The sequence below is a fragment of the Suncus etruscus genome, chromosome 18 (assembly GCF_024139225.1).
Source record: "Suncus etruscus isolate mSunEtr1 chromosome 18, mSunEtr1.pri.cur, whole genome shotgun sequence".
In the NCBI taxonomy this organism is placed as follows: Eukaryota; Metazoa; Chordata; class Mammalia; order Eulipotyphla; family Soricidae; genus Suncus; species Suncus etruscus.
Window position 1 is genome coordinate 27,389,016 of NC_064865.1, and position 21,155 is coordinate 27,410,170.

Sequence of the window (21,155 nt, forward strand, 5' to 3'; positions counted from 1 at the left end):
TTCCCACTTGACTATAGAAGTCAATCTCAACAGCTTACTTAATAGCAATACATAGAAGCCCTGCCAAAGGGATAAGTACAAGTTAGGCAGCCTATGAAATTTATCTTGTGTGCTTCTTGAGAATGTTTTGGGGAGGGGAGTGACCCAAATAAACAAAAACCCTGAAACTCTGGTTTCTTCGAGCAGCTGTTTCCACTCTGATCCTTCATATAACTTGTTACTCCTTCCCGTTGTTCATATCCTTAGACTTGGTAAAATTACATATCTCTGGGTCCAGGACCTAGAGGCAGTCTTGAGATAGAAAATAAGTAATGGAGGGGCTAAAGTGATGGCACAGCGATAGGACATTAGCCTTGCAGTTGGATGACGTGGGACAGACTCAGATTTGATCCTCAGCATCTTATATGGTCCCCCAAGCCTGCCAGGAGTGATTTCTGAGCACAGAGCCAGGAGTAACCCCCAAGTGCCACTGGGTGTGGCCCCAAAACCCACCCACCTCCCTAAAAGAAAGAAAAAAAGAAAGTAGTGGAGTCTGTCTAGAGGTGAGGCTCAACAGGTAGAGCATGTGTGCAAGGCTCTATGTTCCATCCACTACACTGCCTGCCTTTCCCCCACCTGCCCCCCCCCCCCCACTAAAGCAAAGAAATGGGGATCTAATTGTTAAGTTCAATGGGGAAAGAGGCAAGGAGCCTACCTCTCCCACTCACAGTGTAGCCTAAGGCTGGGCCTCTGCATCCTGTTGTCCTTTTCTGTCTATCCTGGTGTTAGAGGAATATGGTCTCACCCCTTCTCAGGCATGTCTTCTGGGATTTCTTAAGGGGCACAATACAGGGTTTCTTGCTAGTTAATCGAGGGGCCAGCTCAGGACAGCAAGCCTCCTCCTGTCACTACAACAGCAATTGAAATGGCTCTACTGCTGCCTTGAAAGTAGACAGGGCCAGGTGTATGGGAGCAGCAGAGAAATGAAAATCAGGGGAGATGGGACCTAAGCACAAAGCCCTGGAGGTCCCAAGTGGTCAAGAGAAAACTAGACATGTCCTAGGAAGTTATATTTCTATTATTAAAGGGAGAAGGAAAGGAGGAAAAGACCCTATGAGTCCTCTCACCCTTTTTTTGTTTTGTTTTGTTTTGTTTTTTTGTTTTTGGGTCACACCTAGCAGCACTCAGGGGTTATTCTTGCTCCACACTCAGAAATCTCTCCTGGCAGGCTCGGGGAACCATATGGGATGCTGGGCTTCGAACCAATGACCTTCTGCATGAAAGGCAAATGCCTTACCTCCATGCTATCTCTCTGGCCCCTCCTCTCACCTTCTAAGCAGACCAACCCCTCCCTTTTTCACTACTTTTGCCCCACCCCAACCCCAAGGTTCAGCGCCATCTGTCACAGCAGAGGTTATATGTAGTGCCTTTGAGTGTCAGTAGGTAGTCTTACAAACACTAGGAGTATTTTTGGAGGGGTTGGAGGTGCACACCAGAAATTCTCAGGCATTAGTCTGACACTATATTCAGGGATCACAGCCATGTGCAAGTCAAGGATTCTACCATAGCACCAGAGTTCTATAGCCTTGGCCGCACCTTTAGGAGAATCACTACAAGAGATTTACCCTGGTTTTAGTACCAGGAGAAGTTAAGCTTGCGAGACAAATAAGCTTTTTTAATGTATTTTTATTATAACACCATGATTTACCAAGTTGTTCATAATACAGTTAACTCAGGCATTACATGTTCAAACCAATCCTACCACCAGTGTGATCTTCCATCCACCAATGTTCTATTTCCCACCTACTCCATAGCATGCCCAGCAGGCCATTTCTGTTGGAAGGTGTTGGGTGTGGCTTGGACTGCTGTAGCTTTAGGCAGAAAGGAGAATCTGGGGCCCGGAGAGATTGTATGGAGGTAGAGCATTTGCCTTGCATGCAGAAGGATGGTGGTTCAAATCCCAGTATCCCATATGGTCCCCTGAGTGTGCCAGGAGCGATTTCTGAGCATAGAGCCAGGAATAACCCCTGAGCACTGCTGGGTCTGACACCCCCCCCGAAAGGAAGGAAGGAAGGAAGGAAGGAAGGAAGGAAGGAAGGAAGGAAGGAAGGAAGGAAGGAAGGAAGGAAGGAAGAGAGAGAGAGAGAGAGAGAGAGGGAAGGAAGGAAGGAAGGAAGGAAGGAAGGAAGGAAGGAAGGAAGGAAGGAAGGAAGGAAGGAAGGAAGGAAGGAAGGAAGGAAAAAGAAAAGAGGCAGGAAGGAACGAAGGAAGGAAAGAAAGAAAGAAAGAAAAGAAAAGAAAAGAAAGTAAAGAAAAGAAAAGAAAAGAAAAGAAAAGAAAAGAAAAGAAAAGAAAGAGGAATCTGCCCCCATGCCTTCTGAGAGGGCCCCAGAGTGTTCAGCCAAGTCCAGACTACCTGGGAAGACTAGACAGCCATCATTTTCTTTTAGATTTTGACAGAGGAGCTGGGCTGTTTTTCTGCCAGGAAGATGATGGGTGTAGGCAGAGGCTGCAGGGTTTTCTGGTGGTGGGAGAGGCAGGGCTGGGGACTTGGTCCACCCCCATTCTGAGAATACCCCTGAGTTTTCAGCCCGTAGTTTGGTTCCTTCTGAGAAGGTTCAGCTGCTCATATTATTTAAGTTAAGTCATGGAGCACACAAATTAGCTTTTTTCTTTTTGATCTAATTAGGAATTACGGTGTTGGTTCTCTTTTCCTCTTTGCATAGGCTGCCACAAAACTCAGTGCCATTTGGGTAAGGTCTTTGATATACTAATTTCCAACTTCTCAGTTGTTATTGGGGACCCCTCCCCCTTTTTTTCTTCCCTCTTGTTTTTCCTCCAGATGCATAGGATGCACGACCTGTTTATCATTAAGAGCGGCGAGGCCATGTTGCAGCTCATCCCCCCCTCCCAGTGCCGAAGACACTGCCGGTCTGTGACAATGCCACTACAATCAGGGGATATTGGTAGGTGGACTTCCAAAGGCCACCTGGGATCTTTCTGTTTTTAACTAGAAAAACATTCTAAGAGTTAAGTCACTTTCAGAAAGCTCAGTTATGTAGTCAAAAATAGAATTCTTTTTTCATTAGGGTGGGTATTTGTACTTAGGTGAAACAACAATAAGAAAATATAGTAGAGGGCCTGGAGAGATAGCACAGCGGCATTTGCCTTGCAAGCAGCTGATCCAGGAACAAAGGTGATTGGTTCGAATCCCGGTGTCCCACATGGTCCCCCGAGCCTGCCAGGAGCTATTTCTGAGCAGACAGCCAGGAGTAACCCCTGAGCAATGCCGGCTGTGACCCAAAAACCAAAAAAAGGAAGGAAGGGAGGGAGGGGGAGGGAGGGAGGGAGGGAGGGAGGGAGGGAGGGAAGGAGGAAGGGAGGGAAGGAAGAAGGGAGGAAGGAAGGGAGGAAGGAAGGAAGGACGGAAAGGAGGGAGGAAAGGAAGGAGGAAGGAAAGAAAGAAAGAAAGAAAGAAAGAAAGAAAAAGAAAGAAGAAAGAAAGAAAGAAAGAAAAAAAGAAAGAAAGAAAGAAAAGAAAGAAAGAAAAGAAAAAGAAGAAAGAAAGAAAGAAGAAAGAAAATGTAGCAGAGTAGTGTTTTGCATATTTAGAATGCAAGTATGAGGGAAAGAAAGAGAGAGAGAGAGAGAGAGAGAGAGAGAGAAAGAAAGAGAAAGAAAGAAAGAAAGAAAGAAAGAAAGAAAGAAAGAAAGAAAGAAAGAAAGAAAGAAAGAAAGAAGAAAGAAGAAAGAAAGAAAGAAAGAAAGAAAGAAAGAAAGAAAGAAAGAAAGAAAGAAAGAAAGAAAGAAAGAAAGAAAGAAAGAAAGAAAATGTAGCAGAGTAGTGTTTTGCATATTTAGAATGCAAGTATGCATTGGTGTTAGTTAGAATTTTAAGATAGGAGGTTTCTGAGAACTATTTAGAGCAATCCCATGTCCAGATGGAATTGAGAACTTGAGAGGAGATATAGTTACATGCCAAGGCTTCTCCATGGTTTGCCACAACCTCAGCTTTTGTTGTTTTTGTTTTTGGTTTTTTTTTGCCACAACTTTTGTTGTTGTTGTTGTTGTTGTTGTTTTTGCCACAGCTTTTGTTTTTTTCTGGGAGGAGCCACACCTGGCAGTGCTCAGTCCATGAGTGCTGTGTGCAGGGGACCTGTGATGCCAGGAATTGAACATGGGCTTTCTGCATGCAAAGCCTGCACTTTAGCCTATTTTGTTATTTCTCTGGACCCATACAGCCTCAAGCTGTACATGTGGACCATGTACCAGGGGCCGGAGAGATAGCATGGAGGTAGGGTGTTCGTCTTGCATGCAGAAGGACGATGGTTTGAATCCTGGCATCCCATATGGTCCCCTGAGCCTTCCAGGAGTGATTTCTGGGTGTAGAGCCAGGAGTAACCCCTGTGTGCTGCTGGGTGTGACCCAAAAACCAAAATAAATATATTAAATATAAATAAATATAAATACATTCAAGAAATCATAACCTTTTCTGTGCCCCGTTTTGCTAATAAAGTAGCAATAAACTTATAAACTAGCAATTTGACAGGGCAGCAGTCACTCAAGGAAATATTACCTTCTTCATAGGTTCTGTAGCCAAGTCACAGCCATACAGTCATGATTCGCCCCTAGCCCCACTATTTCCCAGCTGTTACTGTTCCCTGAATCCTGAAAATTCATTCCAGAGAGCTGTCAGTAGTAATCAGTTTGACAGTGGAATTATATTGCAGAAGTTGCAAGTCAGTAAGGGGCACTGTTGCCCTCCTCGTTCCTTCATCAAATCTTGGGGATGCTTCAAATCCATGACTTGGTTTTCAGTTCATTTCCTTTTATATTGTTCATTTATAAGACACCAATTCCTAGGAAATCTTCACTTAGAGAGTAGGGTATAGACTGCAAACTATGCCAAGCTCTTCTCTAGTTTATATAACTTATTTAAATTTAGAAGCGAAAAAATAATAAACAAATTAGGCAGTAACTGGTAATGGAGTACAGCTGGCCTGGCTCTTGGGAGTTCTAAGAAGTAATAATAAAAAGTAAGGATTCTTGTATGAAATTGTTCAGGACCTATTTTCCTCTTGTGGAGTGACCCTTCCATGAGGAGTGGCTATTACACAAGTCAGTATGGCATTTAGTTTTCATTGTGTAGTCAGGCTTGAAAACATTTTATGTTTTATGTTCTACAAATGCCTGATGATTCAGACAACTCCAGACACACATTACTTGTCCTGGTCCAAATTACAGGTCTTCAGCTCTACAGGCATAGAGAACGCCTGTTACAGAATTAGGGGAAAAAGAAAAAAAACAACAACGATGAATGGCAGTGATCAATGAAGCTTTGAGCATCAAAGCCAAGACTGGTGGGATCATCTAGAATAACCCCAAAACCAGAGCATGAGGCCTGCTGAGCTGTGGCTGTGGCTTGCTGACCAAAGGAAAGGAGCCCTGTGGCTGGCAGAGTCCAGGAATGGCCAGCCACCTGCAGACAGTGTGTGAGAAGAATGGGGGCTACTAGCAATATGCACCTGATCAGTGGCAGAATGTGTACCATGAAAAATGGGGCCTAGAAAGTGGACACTGACAGTATTGGAGAATAACTCAGTGGCTTTAGAACAAATAGCTGCTGCTTCATCATGATACTGTAACAGCATGTTCTACATTTTCTGACATTGACTCTGAGGTGGCAGGAAGGAAGCAGGGGTTCATATCATCAGAAAACTGGTAATGGTGGTGTGCATGACATGGGGCTCAGGCCTCAGAGGCAACTCTAGTGAGTGTCATAGTTGCTGTCTTGCTCATGGTGACCTAATCACCAAGTAGAAATTGAATTCTCTTCAGTATTCCCAGTTTTGTTTATTTTTTAATTAAAATAATTTAAAAATCTATATATTTCTTTGGGGGGATCACACCCGGTGGCACTCAGGGGACCATATGGTATGCTGGGATTCGAACTGGAGTCCGTCCTGTGTTGGCCGCATGTAAGGCAAAAATGCCTTACCACTGTGCTATCACTCTGGCCCCCCAAATGTATATATTTCTTTGGTTTGGGGCCCACATCCATTGGTGCTTAGAACTGCTCCTAGGCTCTGTTCAGATCACTCCTAAAGGCCTTAGGGGACCACACATTGCCAAATATGAAACTCAGGCTATCTACTGCAGAGCATGCACTCAACCCACTGAGCTATCTCTCTGGCCCAGCAATTTCAATTAGAAGATGGGTAGTGTTGGGTCTGAATAGATAGGACAACAGGCATTGCATTTGCCTAGCATGTGGATAACCTGGATTATATTCCTAGCATCACTTACAATTGCCCTGAACCCACCAGGAGTGATCCCAGAGTGCAGAGCCAGAAGTAAACCCAATACTGCTAGGTGTGGTCCAGAAGAAGAAATAACAAGACAAAAACAACAAAAAGCAATAAATATGGGTAGTATATGCCAAAATGTCAGATATTTTTTTATCAGATAAGTTTACCTTGTCAGCTCATTTAAAAGCTAATATTGTTTCCTTCAATAATAAGGCCCTTGAGCCAGTGAAATTAGGAAATACTTGTTTTACTGATATATATATATAGAAGACTCTACAAAGCTTGGCAGAACTGAGTATTTTTCAGATTTACTTAACCAGAGAACCCATTTCTCGGAGCAGTTTTTTTGGGAATGCTACTTTGCACAGAGCCCAATTCAGAAAATAATGGTTTGGGTTAATATGGTTATTCTGTAATCTTGTAATCTTATTTTAAACCAACCTCAGGAGAATTGGCTAGGGTTCTGCTCCCCCCATCAGACCCCATTCTGTCTTTTTTTTTTTTTTTTTTTTTGGTTTTTGGGCCACACCCGGTGGTGCTCAGGGGTTACTCCTGGCTGTCTGCTCAGAAATAGCTCCTGGCAGGCACGGGGGACCATATGGGACACCGGGCTTCGAACCAACCACCTTTGGTCCTGGATCGGCTGCTTGCAAGGCAAACGCCGCTGTGCTATCTCTACGGGCCCCCCATTCTGTCTTATGACCAAAAGAGATGATATCAGTCTGAGAATTGAAGTTTGACACCAGCTATACATACTTAGAGCTTCTGGATTTTTGTAAACCTCGTTGAGATTTACAATTAACCCTGAATGAAGGTGAATAAAGCACTTTGATTCCAAGTGGTTCAAACTGTTAGATCTATTAGATGTCAGAGTTTAGAAAAGACTGATAAACAGGGCCGTGAAGGTGGCGCTAGAGGTAAGGTGTCTGCCTTGCAAGCGCTAGCGTAGGACGGACCGTGGTTCGATTCCCCCTGCGTCCTATATGGTCCCCCCAAGCCAGGGGCGATTTCTGAGCACATAGCCAGGAGTAACCCCTGAGCGTCAAATGGGTGTGGTCCAAAAACCAAAAAAAAAAAAAAAAAAAGAAAGAAAGAAAGAAAAGACTGATAACTAGAAATATTTACAAAGACCCTTAAATCAGCAAGATTTGCCTCTGTTTTAGCAGGTGCTCTCTGATGGCTCTACCAGGCCTGCCTTCCTGGTACTCATGGTGTGCCCAGTCCTGCCACTCACATGCTTTCCTGTTGCTGTTTCCCTTCAAGGTTATGCTGGAGCCATCCAGTGGAAGATCTACATTGAAGCCAGAGGGGTCCAGCCTTTGATCATCTGCGATGGAACCACCTTTACAGAACTTTAGGGGACAGTACTATATAAGAACATCTTTGAGAGCTGAAGACCTGATTCAAAGGGGAAAAAATAAAAACAGAAATTATGAAACCACTTTCTAGGGGTTGGTTACTTAGCTACCTTCCCTGCACATGCATGTGTAAGCCTGTGTGCTGAAGGCCATGCCCGTGATGCCCATGAGAGACTGCTCTTTCAGCCTTTTGGCACCACTGCCAAAACCAGGCTGATTCCTCCCTCACTTGCATGGCATGAGCCCCTCTGCTGTCATGTTTTATGGGCGGACCTGCTCATCCTGTCGTCCTGTCTACATTAACATGTTCTTGTTGGGCAGCTATGGCTAATAATAGACGTCACTGCAGTTTCCAGGCAGAGCAGGGTCTAGAACTAACTAGTTCAAATAAGATCAAATAACCTCAAACTGCATTCAGTTTGAGAACTTCTTTCTCAAGTTTATGGCTCCAAGAGCCACAGTGATGCTGGATGGACTCTGATCATTGAAGTGCTGATCCATTTCCTATGGCATCATTTTTCTTCACGTTATCGTATTTTGATTTTGTTTTTGGGGGGTGGGGGCACCAAGGCTACCCTTGGCAGTGCTACAGTGCCAGAGATTGAACCCAGGCCCTGTGCATGCCAGGCATGAGCTCTAGTCTATCAGATTCTTTTGCCATCAACCCCCAGCTCCCTTTCCACCTCCCTTTGTTTCCAAAATGGTTTTGCAAAGTTGGGTTCCTGTTGCCCACCCCTTTCCTGTCATTTTCTGGACCTTTTTCTACTGAGTCGGCACTGCTCCTGTCAATCGTGTTGCTTTGACCAAGTGTTTGGAGAGGGGTGTTTATCAGCTTGCTGGCCTGGTGTGAGGGTGCCTCCCTGGGTTTGTGCTTTAGGATGTAACCTTTTGCAGGGAACATGCTTTACAGATGTCTCAGGCTGATGTTGTAATGTGTTTGGGGAAGGAATTCTGGATCCAAATGTTTGCCAGCAGGGTGTTCAACTTTGTGATCTTCTGTTTTAAAATGATTTCTCTCTTTGTACTGGGAAACAAGGTGAGGATTTTGTTTTTGTAATAATATAAAGCTCTATATTCTTTCGATTGGCTGACTCACCTTGCTCATTGACTTCCACGCTTCCACGTGCTTATAGTATATCAAATGGTATAAATGAGGACATTCTCTTCTGTTACCTATTTTTTCCTGTTTTTTTACTTGTCAACACTGCTTTCTAGTCATGCCATCAACAAGGTACAGAGAAAGCAATTGTATTATATAGCTCCTGGTTCATTCACACTTGCAGAAGAGTTGGATATAGGCAGTGTTGATGTTGGGAATCAGAGGCCAACAGTGGGGAAGGACTCCTTGCAAGGTGTTCCTGCCTCTCCTCCTTGGCTCTCTCTTACCCTATATCTCAGGAACAGTCATGAGGGTCATTGGGTGGTTTAAATGATCTGTTTGTGGGCTTGTAAAGGACAATCAGGATTAACAGAGCTCAGGGTGGAAACATTAGAGTGCCCTTGTGGGCTTGAACAAAATAAGGATGAGATATACCTGAGGAGAATTTGTCCTTAAAGTAAACATCACTTTGTTTGGATTACTACAGGAAAAAAATAAAACAACTCTTTGTACATATAAAAGTCATTCATCTAAGTGGTTATGATTTAGGAGGTTTTAAGTTAGAGGGAACAAGCAGAGGCCAGCTTTGTTCACACCTTTAGAGCCTTAATAATGCTAAACTAGCCCTGGTGCACATGGGGAAGAATTATATGTAAACAGAAATTTTAGAGGCCTCTTTCTTCTTTCATGTGTGTGTGGGAGGGAGTGGTAGGACTGTTTAGGATCGTATCAGGTGGTGCCCACAGCTTATGTTTGGTTCTGCATTACTCCTGGAGGGGCTTGGGACCATATGGGATGCCAGGGATTGAACCCAGGTTGGCTACATGAAGTCAAATACTCAAATACCCTACCTGTTACATTATGTGACCAAGAGGCATCTGAGTTTTCTTTTTTTTTTTTTTTTTTGGTTTTTTGCTTTTGGGCTACCCCAGCTTCCTTCCCTCCTCCCTTGCTCAGGGGTTACTTCTAGGTCTGCGCTCAGAAATCATTTCTGGGCTGGTGTGATAGCACTACGGTAAGGCGCTTGCCTTGTACACGGCTAATACAGACCCCAGTTTGAATCCTGGCATCCCATATAGTCCCCCAAGCCTGCCAGGAGTGACTTCTGAGTGCAGAGCCAAGAGTAACCCATGAGCACCACAGGGTGTGACCCACCCACCCCATATCACTCTTGGTGGGTTCAGGGAGCCAAATGGGATGCAGAAATTGAACCTGGGTCAGCTGTGTGTAAGGCAAACACCCTACCTTCTGTACTATCTCTCCGGCCCATCTTAGTTTTATTTTTTTTTAATTTTTTTTTTTTTTTTGGTTTTTGGGCCACACCCGTTAACGCTCAGGGGTTACTCCTGGCTATGCGCTCAGAAGTTGCTCCTGGCTTGGGGGACCATATGGGACACCGGGGGATCGAACCACGGTTTGTCCAAGGCTAGCGCAGGCAAGGCAGGCACACCTTACCTTTAGCGCCACCGCCCGGCCCCCTTAATTTATTTTTTTAAATTATATAGTAATACATTTGTTTCCAGATAAGTGAGAGCACTTATTATTATTATTATTTTTTTTTTTTGGTTTTTGGGCCACACCCGGCATTGCTCAGGGGTTACTCCTGGCTGTCTGCTCAGAAATAGCTCCTGGCAGGCACGGTGGACCATATGGGACACCGGGATTCGAACCAACCACCTTTGGTCCTGGATCAGCTGCTTGCAAGGCAAATGCTGCTGTGCTATCTCTCCAGGCCCGAGCACTTATTTTTTAAAAGAATAGAAAGAAGGGGCCAGAAAATTTAAAAAAAAAAAAAAGGAAAGAAAAAGGATAAGAAAAAATGGGGAGGTGGATTTGGGCCACACCCAGTGATGCTCAGGGGTTACTCCTGGCTATGTGCTCAGAAATCACTCCTGGCTTGGGTGACTATATGGGATGCTGGGGAATTGAACCACAGTCTGTCCTAGGTTAGCGTGTGCAAGGCAAATGCCCTAAAGGAAAAAAAATTTAAATAAACAGTACTCATGGAACAGGAGAGATAGCACAGTGGTAGGTCATTTACTTGGCACACAGCAGATTCAGAACAGACAGTGGTTCGAATCCCAGCATCCCCATATGGTCCCCCATGTCTGCCAGGAGTGATTTCTGAGCAAAGAGCCAGGAGTAATCCCTTCGTACCACCAGGTGTGACCCAAAAACAAAAGTACTGACAGGTTTGTGAAAAATCATTTTATCTCCTATGAGGTTTTTAAGAAATATATTTGTTTCCATATAAGTGAGAGCAAATTTGTGAAAATTACTGTATCTCCATTGAAGTCATTAAACAATGGCAGAAGGTTTAGTAAGCTTTTGTTATTAGCTGTCCATTTTGTTTTCTCATTTGTTTCCAGACATTAAGTGTCCTCAGTTGTACATTGGCACCTAATTTGCTATAGGGAAGGCTATAGAGAATTGCTATAAGTTTCTATAGGGATGACAGCATCAAACAGATGAAATTGTCATGGAATTAAAAGCACTGTAACTGTTCCTAAGGCTCTTGTGGGGCATGTTCTCAGCTGCCAGGTCTGGAGGAGAATGCTGGAGGTTTAGGGATGAGCAGGGTGTCTTCACTCATTCCAAAAAAGCCCTAGTGATATCAGCTCAAATACCAGCGTAGCTGAAGTTTGGTCAGATTGATATCTCCCAAAAATTAGTGAAAAAATTTTCTGTGTCCAGGAATTCCCCCCGCCCCCAAATCCACAGGAGTGGTGAGACAGGGCCATAGACAAAATGGTGATTATGGGTGATGGATATAGCAGGTGTGGCTTCAACAGGACAGGGGCTTGGCCAGCCCTCATGAGATGAGTAGCATTTGGCTGGGTAGTGGCTGGTGTACCCATAACTTTTCACTGCTTAGTTTACATCTCTTTCAAGAAAAGTGACTCTATGGAGCTGGCCCTATGTGAACACTCATCTTAGTTTTCTTAAATGAGCTCTTGGATTAGAAGAGTTCCTGAAGAGTAAAACCATTGTTTACAAGATTGAGATTTCTGTTTTGTGTTTATGAGTTGCACTGTGTCCACATTTCCCTCATGCTCTTCAAATCTCAAAATATCTGTAAAATACGTACATCAGCTCAGAATTTTAAGAAAATACCCTGGCACATGTCAGTGTTCTATGGCATCAAGTCCCCTAAGCCCTTGAGTTGTTCACAGTACAAGAAAGAATGGTCCAGCAGCAAATGGAGTCTTTGGGCTTCTACTCCTCTTTTTTTCTTATTTTTGGTTTTTGGGTCACACCCAGCGGCACTCAGGAGTTACTCCTGGCTCTGTGCTCAGAAGTTGCTCCTGGCAGGCTCAGGGGACCATATGGGATGCCAGGATTCGAACTGGGGTGTGTTGGCTGCATGCAAAGCAAATGCCTTACCACTGTGCTATCGCTTCAGCCCCCTACTTCTCTTAAGAGAGATCCAGTTCAAAATTGAATGGAGGGCTGGAATGATGGTACATGGGTAAAGCACTTGACAGGCACTCCTGTTAGGAGTGATCCCTGAGTGTAGAGCCAGGAGTATACCCTGAATATTGCCCGCTGTGATTCCCAAAATAAGAACAACAAAAAAGAATTGAATGGCAGCCAGAGAGAGATTACAGTGGGTAGGGCACTGACCTTGCACACTGCTTCCACAGGTTACTCCCAGCACCCCATATGGTCCCCTGTGCATCTTCAGCTGTAGCCCTAAAAATAATGGAAATACTTTAGGGAAGAACTTTTTCACCTTTTTTTTTTGGGGGGGGGGGCACAGCCAGCGTTGCTCAGGGGTTACTCCTGGCTGTCTGCTCAGAAATAGCTCCTGGCAGGCACGGGGGACCATATGGGGCACCGGGATTCGAACCAATCATCTTTGTTCCTGGATCGGCTGCTTGCAAGGCAAACACCGCTGTGCTATCTCTCCGGGCCCAAAATTTTTCACTCTTAATTAGAAAGTAATCCACCAGTTTCTCAAGGTAGTTCTCAAGGTAATGCTAAATAAGTAGATAGATAGATAGATAGATAGATAGATAGATAGATAGATAGATAGATAGATAGATAGATAGATAGATAGATAGATATAGCCTTTGGAAATGGCTACAGTGATAGATAGATAGATAGATAGATAGATAGATAGATAGATATAGATAGATAGATAGATAGATAGATAGATAGATAGATAGATAGATAGATAGATAGATAGATAGATATAGCCTTTGGAAATGGCTACAGTGATAGATAGATAGATAGATAGATAGATAGATAGATAGATAGATATAGCCTTTGGAAATGGCTACAGTGATAGATAGATAGATAGATATAGATAGATAGATAGATAGATAGATAGATAGATAGATAGATAGATAGATAGATAGATAGATAGATAGATAGATAGATAGATAGATATAGCCTTTGGAAATGGCTACAGTGATAGATAGATAGATAGATAGATAGATAGATAGATAGATAGATAGATAGATATAGATAGATAGATAGATATAGCCTTTGGAAATGGCTACAGTCCCTGCGGTTATCCAAGACCTATGTGAGGTTCCTCCAGCTTCCTTGCTTCTTGGCTCCTCCATGGAAGCAGCACAAGATCTTTAATAGGACCTATTATTCAAAAAGGATCATTGAGATGAAGTGGGAACGGGGAAGAGAGCCAAAAGGACTGGAACACGACTTTGCTTGCAGGAACCCTGGGTTCGACCCCCATCACTACAAGGTCACCTAAACACCATTAGGAAAGGTCCATAAGCACCTGCCAAGTGTACTTGTCCATCCGCAAAGAGGAAGCAGGGTCAATGGAGCATGGTGAGTCAGAGTGGACTCCGTATTCTAAAGAGGGGCTGCCTTCTGGGGGATTGAGGTTCGATCCTGCTCTTAGGACTTCCTGCAACAGTCTGTCCCTGAAAGCCCACTCTTGGGGAGTTGTATGTAGGTTTGATGTCCTGAAGTCTCTTGAAGCGGGGTGGGGGGACAGGAAGAGGACAGCTTCTGTACAGTTTTAGCTTGTTTAGAAGCAGAGCTTATCCATTCCCCACCTTTTTTTTTTTTTTTTTTTAATTTTTGGTCATGCTAGAAAGTGCTTACTTCTGGCCCTGTGCCCAGGAATTAACTCCTGGCAGTGCTTGGGGGACTGAGGATAGAATATAGGTCAGCCATATGCCTCCTCATTTTTTTCCCACCCTGTGGCACTCTGTTACTCCCAGCTTTGTGCTCAGAAATAACTCCTGGCAGGCTCTTGGGATGCTGAGGATTGAATCTAGGTCACTGCATGCAAGGCAAACACCTTACCCACTGTGCTATCATTTCTGCCCATCTTTTTTTTTTTTTTTTTTTTTTTTGGTTTTGGGGCTACACCCAGTGGTACTCAGGGGTTACTCCTGGCTCTGCTCAGAAATATTTCCTGGCAGGCTTGGGGGACTATATGGGATGCTGGAATCACACATCCTGGGTCAGCTGCATGCAAGGCAAATGCCCTACTGTTGTGCTATCTCTCCAACCCATCCTTTTTCCTTAAGGAAAAGAGTGTAATTGTAGTGGTTTGGGCTGAAGTGATAGTACAGTGGATAGGGCACTTGCTTGTATGTGTCCAACTTGACTTGAAGTCATATATGAAGCACCATATATGATCTGAGCCCTCTAGAAATGATCTCTCTCAGCAGGCCAGGAGTAAGCCTGAGCATACTGCCCCTGAAAAAAGCAAAAATTTTAGTGTTTTAGGTACCATAGCAATACTATAGTGAGTAGGGAGGGCTCTTACCTTAAGCACAGCCAACCTGGGTTCAGTCTCTAGCATCTCGGATGGTACCCCGAGCCCACCAGGAGTAACCCTTGAGCCAGGTGTGCCATCCCCCCCAAAAAGTGGTCTTTTTTTTTTTTTTTTTTTTTTGGTTTTTGGGTCACACTCGGTGACACTCAGGAATTACTCCTGGCTATGCGTTCAGAAATTGCCCCTGGCTAGGGGGCCCATATGGGACGCCAGGGGATCTTGCCACTGTCCATCCTAGGTCAGCATGTGCAAGGCAAACGCCTGACCACTGGTGCCCCTGCTCCGGCCCCAAAAGTGTTTTTTTTTTTTTACTAAAAAGTGTTTTTCAAAACATTGTAGTGGTTTATGAGCTAAGGCTGCATAAGAGTGAATTTAAAAAGTCGACGAAATAGGCAGATTGGAAAAGAAATAGTACCATGCTCATTTCATACATGACCTCTTTCTTGAGTCCTATAAAGTAGGGACTAGACCTGCATTTCCAAGTAAAGAAACTGGGCCTTAGAACAGTCCATAGCCAGTCTTGGACAGGCAGCTCATTCCACAGCATATTCTTTTCCTACTATACTACAAGGGTTCCCGGGAACCAGTGTAGTTTCATGAATCTGGATGTTGCCCCCTCCTCCACACTGGGTTAGAAATCAATTAGGCACTTATAAGATTTGCTTTTAAAATCTTGGAGCAAAAATGAGGGAAGCTGACAGACAAGGTTTATAAAAATCCTTCCACTTTACTCCTGCCCTTTTGAAAACTTGGAGTCAGTAGAGCTGGAACACAACTGGGCCCAGCCATTCTCTCGTCATCACATTTCCAGATGTGTAACCAGAGGAGGGCCCTGCGCAATTCCAGTTGTGAGTCCACCCGGAGTTTACATCACTTGTTTTTCAGTTCTCGGTCTTCTTAACCCTTCTTCCCCAAACCAGCAGAGACCTCTGGGTAGGGACAATTATTTTAAACCGGAATCTCAAGTTTCTTTGCTGCTGCTGATGGCTTCCATCTCTGGAAGGGTATGGAGTGAGCTTTTACCCATTAACCAATGGCATCCTAGTGAACATACAGAGCCTCAGAGCAAATCTCCCTTCATATCTTCTTGCTCAGCAGAGGGCCCAATTGTAGGGGAAAGAGGGAACAGTGCAGGCCTGTTTGCATGGGAGTACTGCTTGTTAAACAGCTCTTCAAGTTCCATGTTTGCTTTTATCACCCTTGTGGATGGGAAAGTTGGTGATACACATTAGGACTTTAGGTTGGATTTCTCTCCATTTGGTACACAGCCCACATATTACTGGGGCCCGGAGCCTGGGGAGGTAAGAGTACTCCTGTGGTGGGGATAGGGGGCCGGAGTGTGCCTCTCCTGCTGTCTTTCCATAGATAGTTCCTCTTAAGATTTAAAATTTAAATGTAAGATTAAAGATTTAAATTTAAGATTTAAAAGATCTTTTTTTTTTTTTTTTTGATTTTTGGGCCACACCCGGTAATGCTCAGGGGTTACTCCTGGCTATGTGCTCAGAAGTTGCTCCTGGCTTGGGGGACCATATGGGACACCGGGGGATTGAACTGCGGTCTGTCCAAGGCTAGCGCAGGCAAGGCAGGCACCTTACCTTTAGCGCCACCGCTAAATCTTTCCACAGTTAGTTCCTCTTAAGAAGAATCTTAAGAAGACAGGCGTGGGGCCGGGCGGTGGCGCTGGAGGTAAGGTGCCTGCCTTACCTGCGCTAGCCTAGGAGACGGACCGCGGTTCGATCCCCCGGCGTCCCATATGGTCCCCCAAGCCAGGAGCGACTTCTGAGCGCATATAGCCAGGAGTAACCCCTGAGCGTCACCGGGTGTGGCCCAAAAACCCAAAAAAAAAAAAAAAAAAAAAAAGAAGACAGGCGTACTCCCCCTTGCCCTGATCCCAGTCTGCTCACCCCAGACCCATGTGGCTTTATGTGCTGGCCTTGGCCAGAAACCCTCCAGGCAGCATGTCTGTTGTCCAGCTTCATGTCTGCTTTCCCTACCCTGCATAATTTAAGCATTAGAGCTAAGTACATCTGTCATTTTCCTCTCTCTAGAGACCACAATCCGCCAGACCTTTTCTGAAAGTTATGTAACTTAGAGGCTGGTCCAGAGATTGCTCCTCCCACGCTCAGTGTGTCAGTCAGTCCCCAGTGTCGCTTCCAGAGTAAGCCCTAGACACCAACACCTGTGCTGAGAAGGGAAATCAGTTTTGTTTAGAGCTTTGGGCAGAAATGGGAAGTCAGGACATCTGCTGTATACCAGGCTGAATTTGCCTTGTTATTTTCCCCACAACATCTTGGGGTTCTTTAGGGTCTTCTTGAAAATCACATTTGTTTTTCCCCTCACAGCCTAGCAGTACCCCAGCCTTCAAATTTCAGCTCTTCATAGCCCCTGTAGCCCTTTCAGAAACAAATTTACCTTCCAAGAGTTTAGTGCTCAGAAATGGCAGACACACTGCACAGTCAGTACACAGGCTTTCATAAAGGCTCGAAGCCTCCTTCAGGCAGATTCGCTGCTCTCCCCCTCAAAATAAATAAATAAGTGAATAAATAAATAAATAAAAGACAAACCTTCAGAACCTAGCTGTGGTCTTTTCCGTCCTTCCCTCCTATGGAAAAAAAAAAGTCTGAGACAGATACTTGCGCTAGGGGACAATATTTGCAATTTTTTTTTTTTTTTGATCACACCCGGCAGCGCTCAGGGGCTAATCCTGGCTCTCTCTCCCTCTCTCTCTCCCTCTCTCTCCCTCCCTCTCTCTCTCTCTCTCTCTCTCTCTCTCTCTCTCTCTCTCTCTCTCACACACACACACACACACACACACACACACACACGGCAGCTTGGGATGGGATGCCGGGATTTGAACCACCATCCCTCTGCATGCAAGGCAAATACCTTACCTCCATGCTATCTCTCTGGCCCCAAGGTTTGCATTTTTTGTTCAATTTTGGTTTTGCCGGGACAGAGATCAAAGCCAGTTCTCAAGCACCAGGGGCATGGACTTCGCTACTGAGCCGCATCCCAGGCCCTGGCGCTCAAGACCGGAGAGGCAGAGATGCGCCTTGATGTTCAGCCTCTTTCCTGCTATCAGCAAGTGGAGTTCATCTTTGGGGACACCTGAAAGCAGCGAGGACAGACACCTGTCTAGCACAGACAGGCTGAGCTCTCATTGTGTTCAGTAGGAAGCATGGAAAGGAAGGAATTGTAAGACTTCCATGTGTCATGAGCATGTGTAAAGGTTATGTAAATGAAGTTTTCTTTTTGCAGTTAAAAGTGTCTATGTGGGCCGGGCGGTGGCGCTAAAGGTAAGGTGCCTGCCTTGCCTGCGCTAGCCTTGGACGGACCACAGTTCGATCCCCCGGTGTCCCATATGGTCCCCCGAGCCAGGAGCAACTTCTGAGCACATAGCCAGGAGAACCCCTGAGCGTTACCGGGTGTGGCCCAAAAACCAAAAAAAAAAAAAAAGTGTCTATGTTTTTTGGGAAGAAGTTTACTATAGTTGGTGTCATTCTTTGATTTCCAATTTCCTCATCACCCACAACTCATGTAGCCATGTCCTACTGAGGCCTGCAGGGCTCCCCTGTGGGCATCTGTCCCTGCCCAGCCCTGATCAACTCACATTCTCAGCCAGCTTGATCCTGGCTTGGATCCTCAGATCCTTTTTTGTTTGTTTTTTAAGTTTTTTGGTTCCACCCATCTGTGCTCAGGGCTTACTACTGACACTATTCTTGGGGATCTCTCTTGGCAAGGCTCTGAGGATTTTGTGGGGTGCTGGGGATTGAATGTGGGTCAGCTGCATTGAAGACAAGTGCCTTACTCACTATATGATCTTTCTGCACCCCTTCCCAGACTCCTTTAGCCACGTACTAACTAGCCCTTTGCCTAGAATGGCTTCTGGTCAACCCCATCCTGTGAATTCTCAAATCTCAAATCTCCTCTTGTCCCTGCACTTTACCCAGAATTCAAACAAGACCCTGGACACCAGGGCTGGAGCAGTGGCACAAGTGGTAATGCGTCACTAGCCCTCACTAGCCTAGGATGGACTGAGGTGTGATCCCCAAACCAGGAGTGATTTCTGAGCGCATAGCCAGGAGTAACCCCTGAGTGTTACTGGGTATGGCTCAAAAACCAAAAATAAAAAAAGGCCCTGGATACCTTTTCCTCTTCACCAGTTGAAGGCCTTGCTCCCAGCAGACTAGGGACTCTCTCTCTCAGCACTCAATGTAATTTGATTGGTGTTATTTTTGTGTGTGCATATTATTTTGGTAATATACACACAGTTTAAACATGTTCATAAACATGGATGTTTCTTACAAACTTAGTGGGTTGGGCTTTATTTTTTTCATCACCTGCTGCACCCTCCCCATGCCCTACTATCCTTCCTGGTTGTGTAAATGTTGGTCAATCTATATGTCCCTCTAAATATACGTCCCAGGGCCAGAGCTTGTGCCTGAGTGCTTGCCTTGAAAACAGCTGACCTGGGTTTGACCCATATGGTCCCCTGAGCCCTGCCAGGAGTGATCCCTGAGCACCACCGGTATGCCCTACCAAAAGCATACATGTTCCCATCTGTAACAAGGTTCTTGATGTCACCTCATCTAAAATGAAATCATAAGCACAAATGTTTCTTTTCTATCTCATGAAATTGAAGTCAGCTGGCCTAATTCTAACCCATTCTTTTTATTTATTTGGTTTTGTATCACACCCAGCTGTGCTTAGGGATTACTCCTGTTTCTGCACTCAGGGGTCACTCCTTAGGGGACTATATTAGATGTTGGGGATTGGACCTAGATTGGCCACGTGTATCACTCCAGCCTTAACCCATTCTTTTTAATGCTCCTATTCCATGATGTGGATGTGTTACATGGTATCAACAACTCTTTTGCTGATGGCAACTTACATTCTGTTAAAAGACTGTTTGGAGGGACTGGAGTGACAACACATCGGATAAAAAATTTGCCTTGCAAGCGGCTGACCAGGGTTCAATCTCTGGCGTCCCATATGGTCTCCCAAGCCTGCCAGGAGTGATGTCTCATCACAGAGCCAGGAGTAACCCCTGAAAATCACTGGGTGTGGCTGAAAGAAACACCAAAAAAAAAAAAAAAAAAAGATTGTTTGGATTCTAAGTGGAGAAGCCTGGTGTTAATTTAGAAAATGCTTGTTGTTTACCAGATATGGATATTCATTCTTGTTTGCTTTGACCCAAATAGATGTTCTTCAATAACCATAAAGCATCCCACCCACAGAGTAACTTATTTACCAACTTGAAAACTAGGTTTCAACAATAGCAAGGGTAAGGGTAATGTAAACCAGTGACAAGGGCCTGGAATGTGCCTCAGCAGTGGGGCACAGGTCTGGCCTGCAGGAGGGTCTCAATTTGGTCAGCCCTGCTTAAAAAAGAAAAATATTTTGTGAATCTCAGTGCAATTAAAAAATGAAATTAAGGAGCTGGAGAGATAGCATGGAGGTAGGGCATTTGCCTTGCATGCAGAAGGATGGTGGTTCAAACCCCAGCATCCCATATGGTCCCCTGAGTAACCCCTAAGTGCTGCCGGTGTGACCCAAAAACCAAAATAAAATAAAATTGAGGGCTAGAGCAATAGTACAGTGGGTAGGATGCTTGTCTTGGGCATGACTAACTTGGGTTCAATTCCAAGCACCCCATATGATGCCCTAAGCCCACCAGGAGTGATCCCTGAGTGCAGAACAAGGAGTTAGCCCTGAGCACCACTGGGTGTGACATAAACAAACAAGCAAACAAACAACTATTTTACAGGGGCTGGGGTAAAAGAACAGCGAGTAGAGCACTTGCCTTGCACATAACTGAACAGGTTTGACTCTCAACATCCCATATGGTCCTCTGAGACCTGCAGGAGTGATACCTGAGCATAGAGCTAGAAGTAACCCCTAAAAACTGTCAAATGTGGGGAAAATTTTTTTCTGGAAATTCTAGGTTCATAGGAAAACAGAGAAGTAAGTATAGAGTTCTCACTTACTCTCCCCTCAAATATAAATGTCCCCCTCTACTGATATCCTGCACTAGACTGAGATAATTGTTATAATCTAAAAACCACAAGGAGAGCTTGTTCTCATCTAGTACCCAGAGTTTCTAGTAGTTTTCTTTTGTACAAATTGCGGTTGTGCTCAGCAGGGGTCCCGCTTGCTAGCCGTGCCACTCATGCAACTTAATTTGTGTGGAATATTGGTCCATACCAGGCAGTGCTCAGGGGTTACTCCTGACTCTTTGCTCAGGAATCACTCCTGCAAGTCTCAGGGGACCAGATGGGATACTGGGGATCTCGAGTTGGCTTCTCGGGTTGGCTGCGTATCAGGCAAATGCCCTACCCACTGTGCTATTGCTCATATATTTTTAGTAGTGTCACTCACTGAGTCACAGCCTTTTATGTGGGGCTTCCACACACCTGACTGCAGTGTGGCTGGAAATTGCTTGCAGTGTCAGCATCACAGATATCAGGCCTGCCAGGATTGTTCCCAGCACATGTGGGGCACTAGGGACTTAAATGCATGCCCCATACTAAACTGTTCCTCTGGGTTTATGGTAAGTCCTGCAGTAAGGGAATGTGTAATTCTCTGACTTTGTTCTTCATTATTAACTTAATATCTGGGTCCTTTTCCTTCCATAGAATTATTACTATTAG

The 21,155-nt window shown here is 44.8% G+C and overlaps 1 protein-coding gene across 4 annotated transcripts in view; it reads left to right on the forward strand.

Moving 5' to 3' along the window:
- Positions 1-7,713, forward strand: part of C18H6orf89 (chromosome 18 C6orf89 homolog) — a 49,340-nt gene extending 41,627 nt beyond the window's left edge. For 3 of the 4 annotated variants that reach the window (XM_049765393.1, XM_049765392.1, XM_049765394.1), the window contains 2 exons: positions 2,822-2,945; positions 7,551-7,713. In XM_049765393.1, coding sequence (XP_049621350.1) covers positions 2,822-2,945; positions 7,551-7,645 — 219 coding nt within the window. In that variant the 3' untranslated portion in view covers positions 7,646-7,713. The remainder of the gene's footprint in view (positions 1-2,821; positions 2,946-7,550) is intronic. The other variant, XM_049765395.1, reaches the window with a different exon arrangement.
- The last annotated feature ends 13,442 nt before the right edge of the window (positions 7,714-21,155 follow it).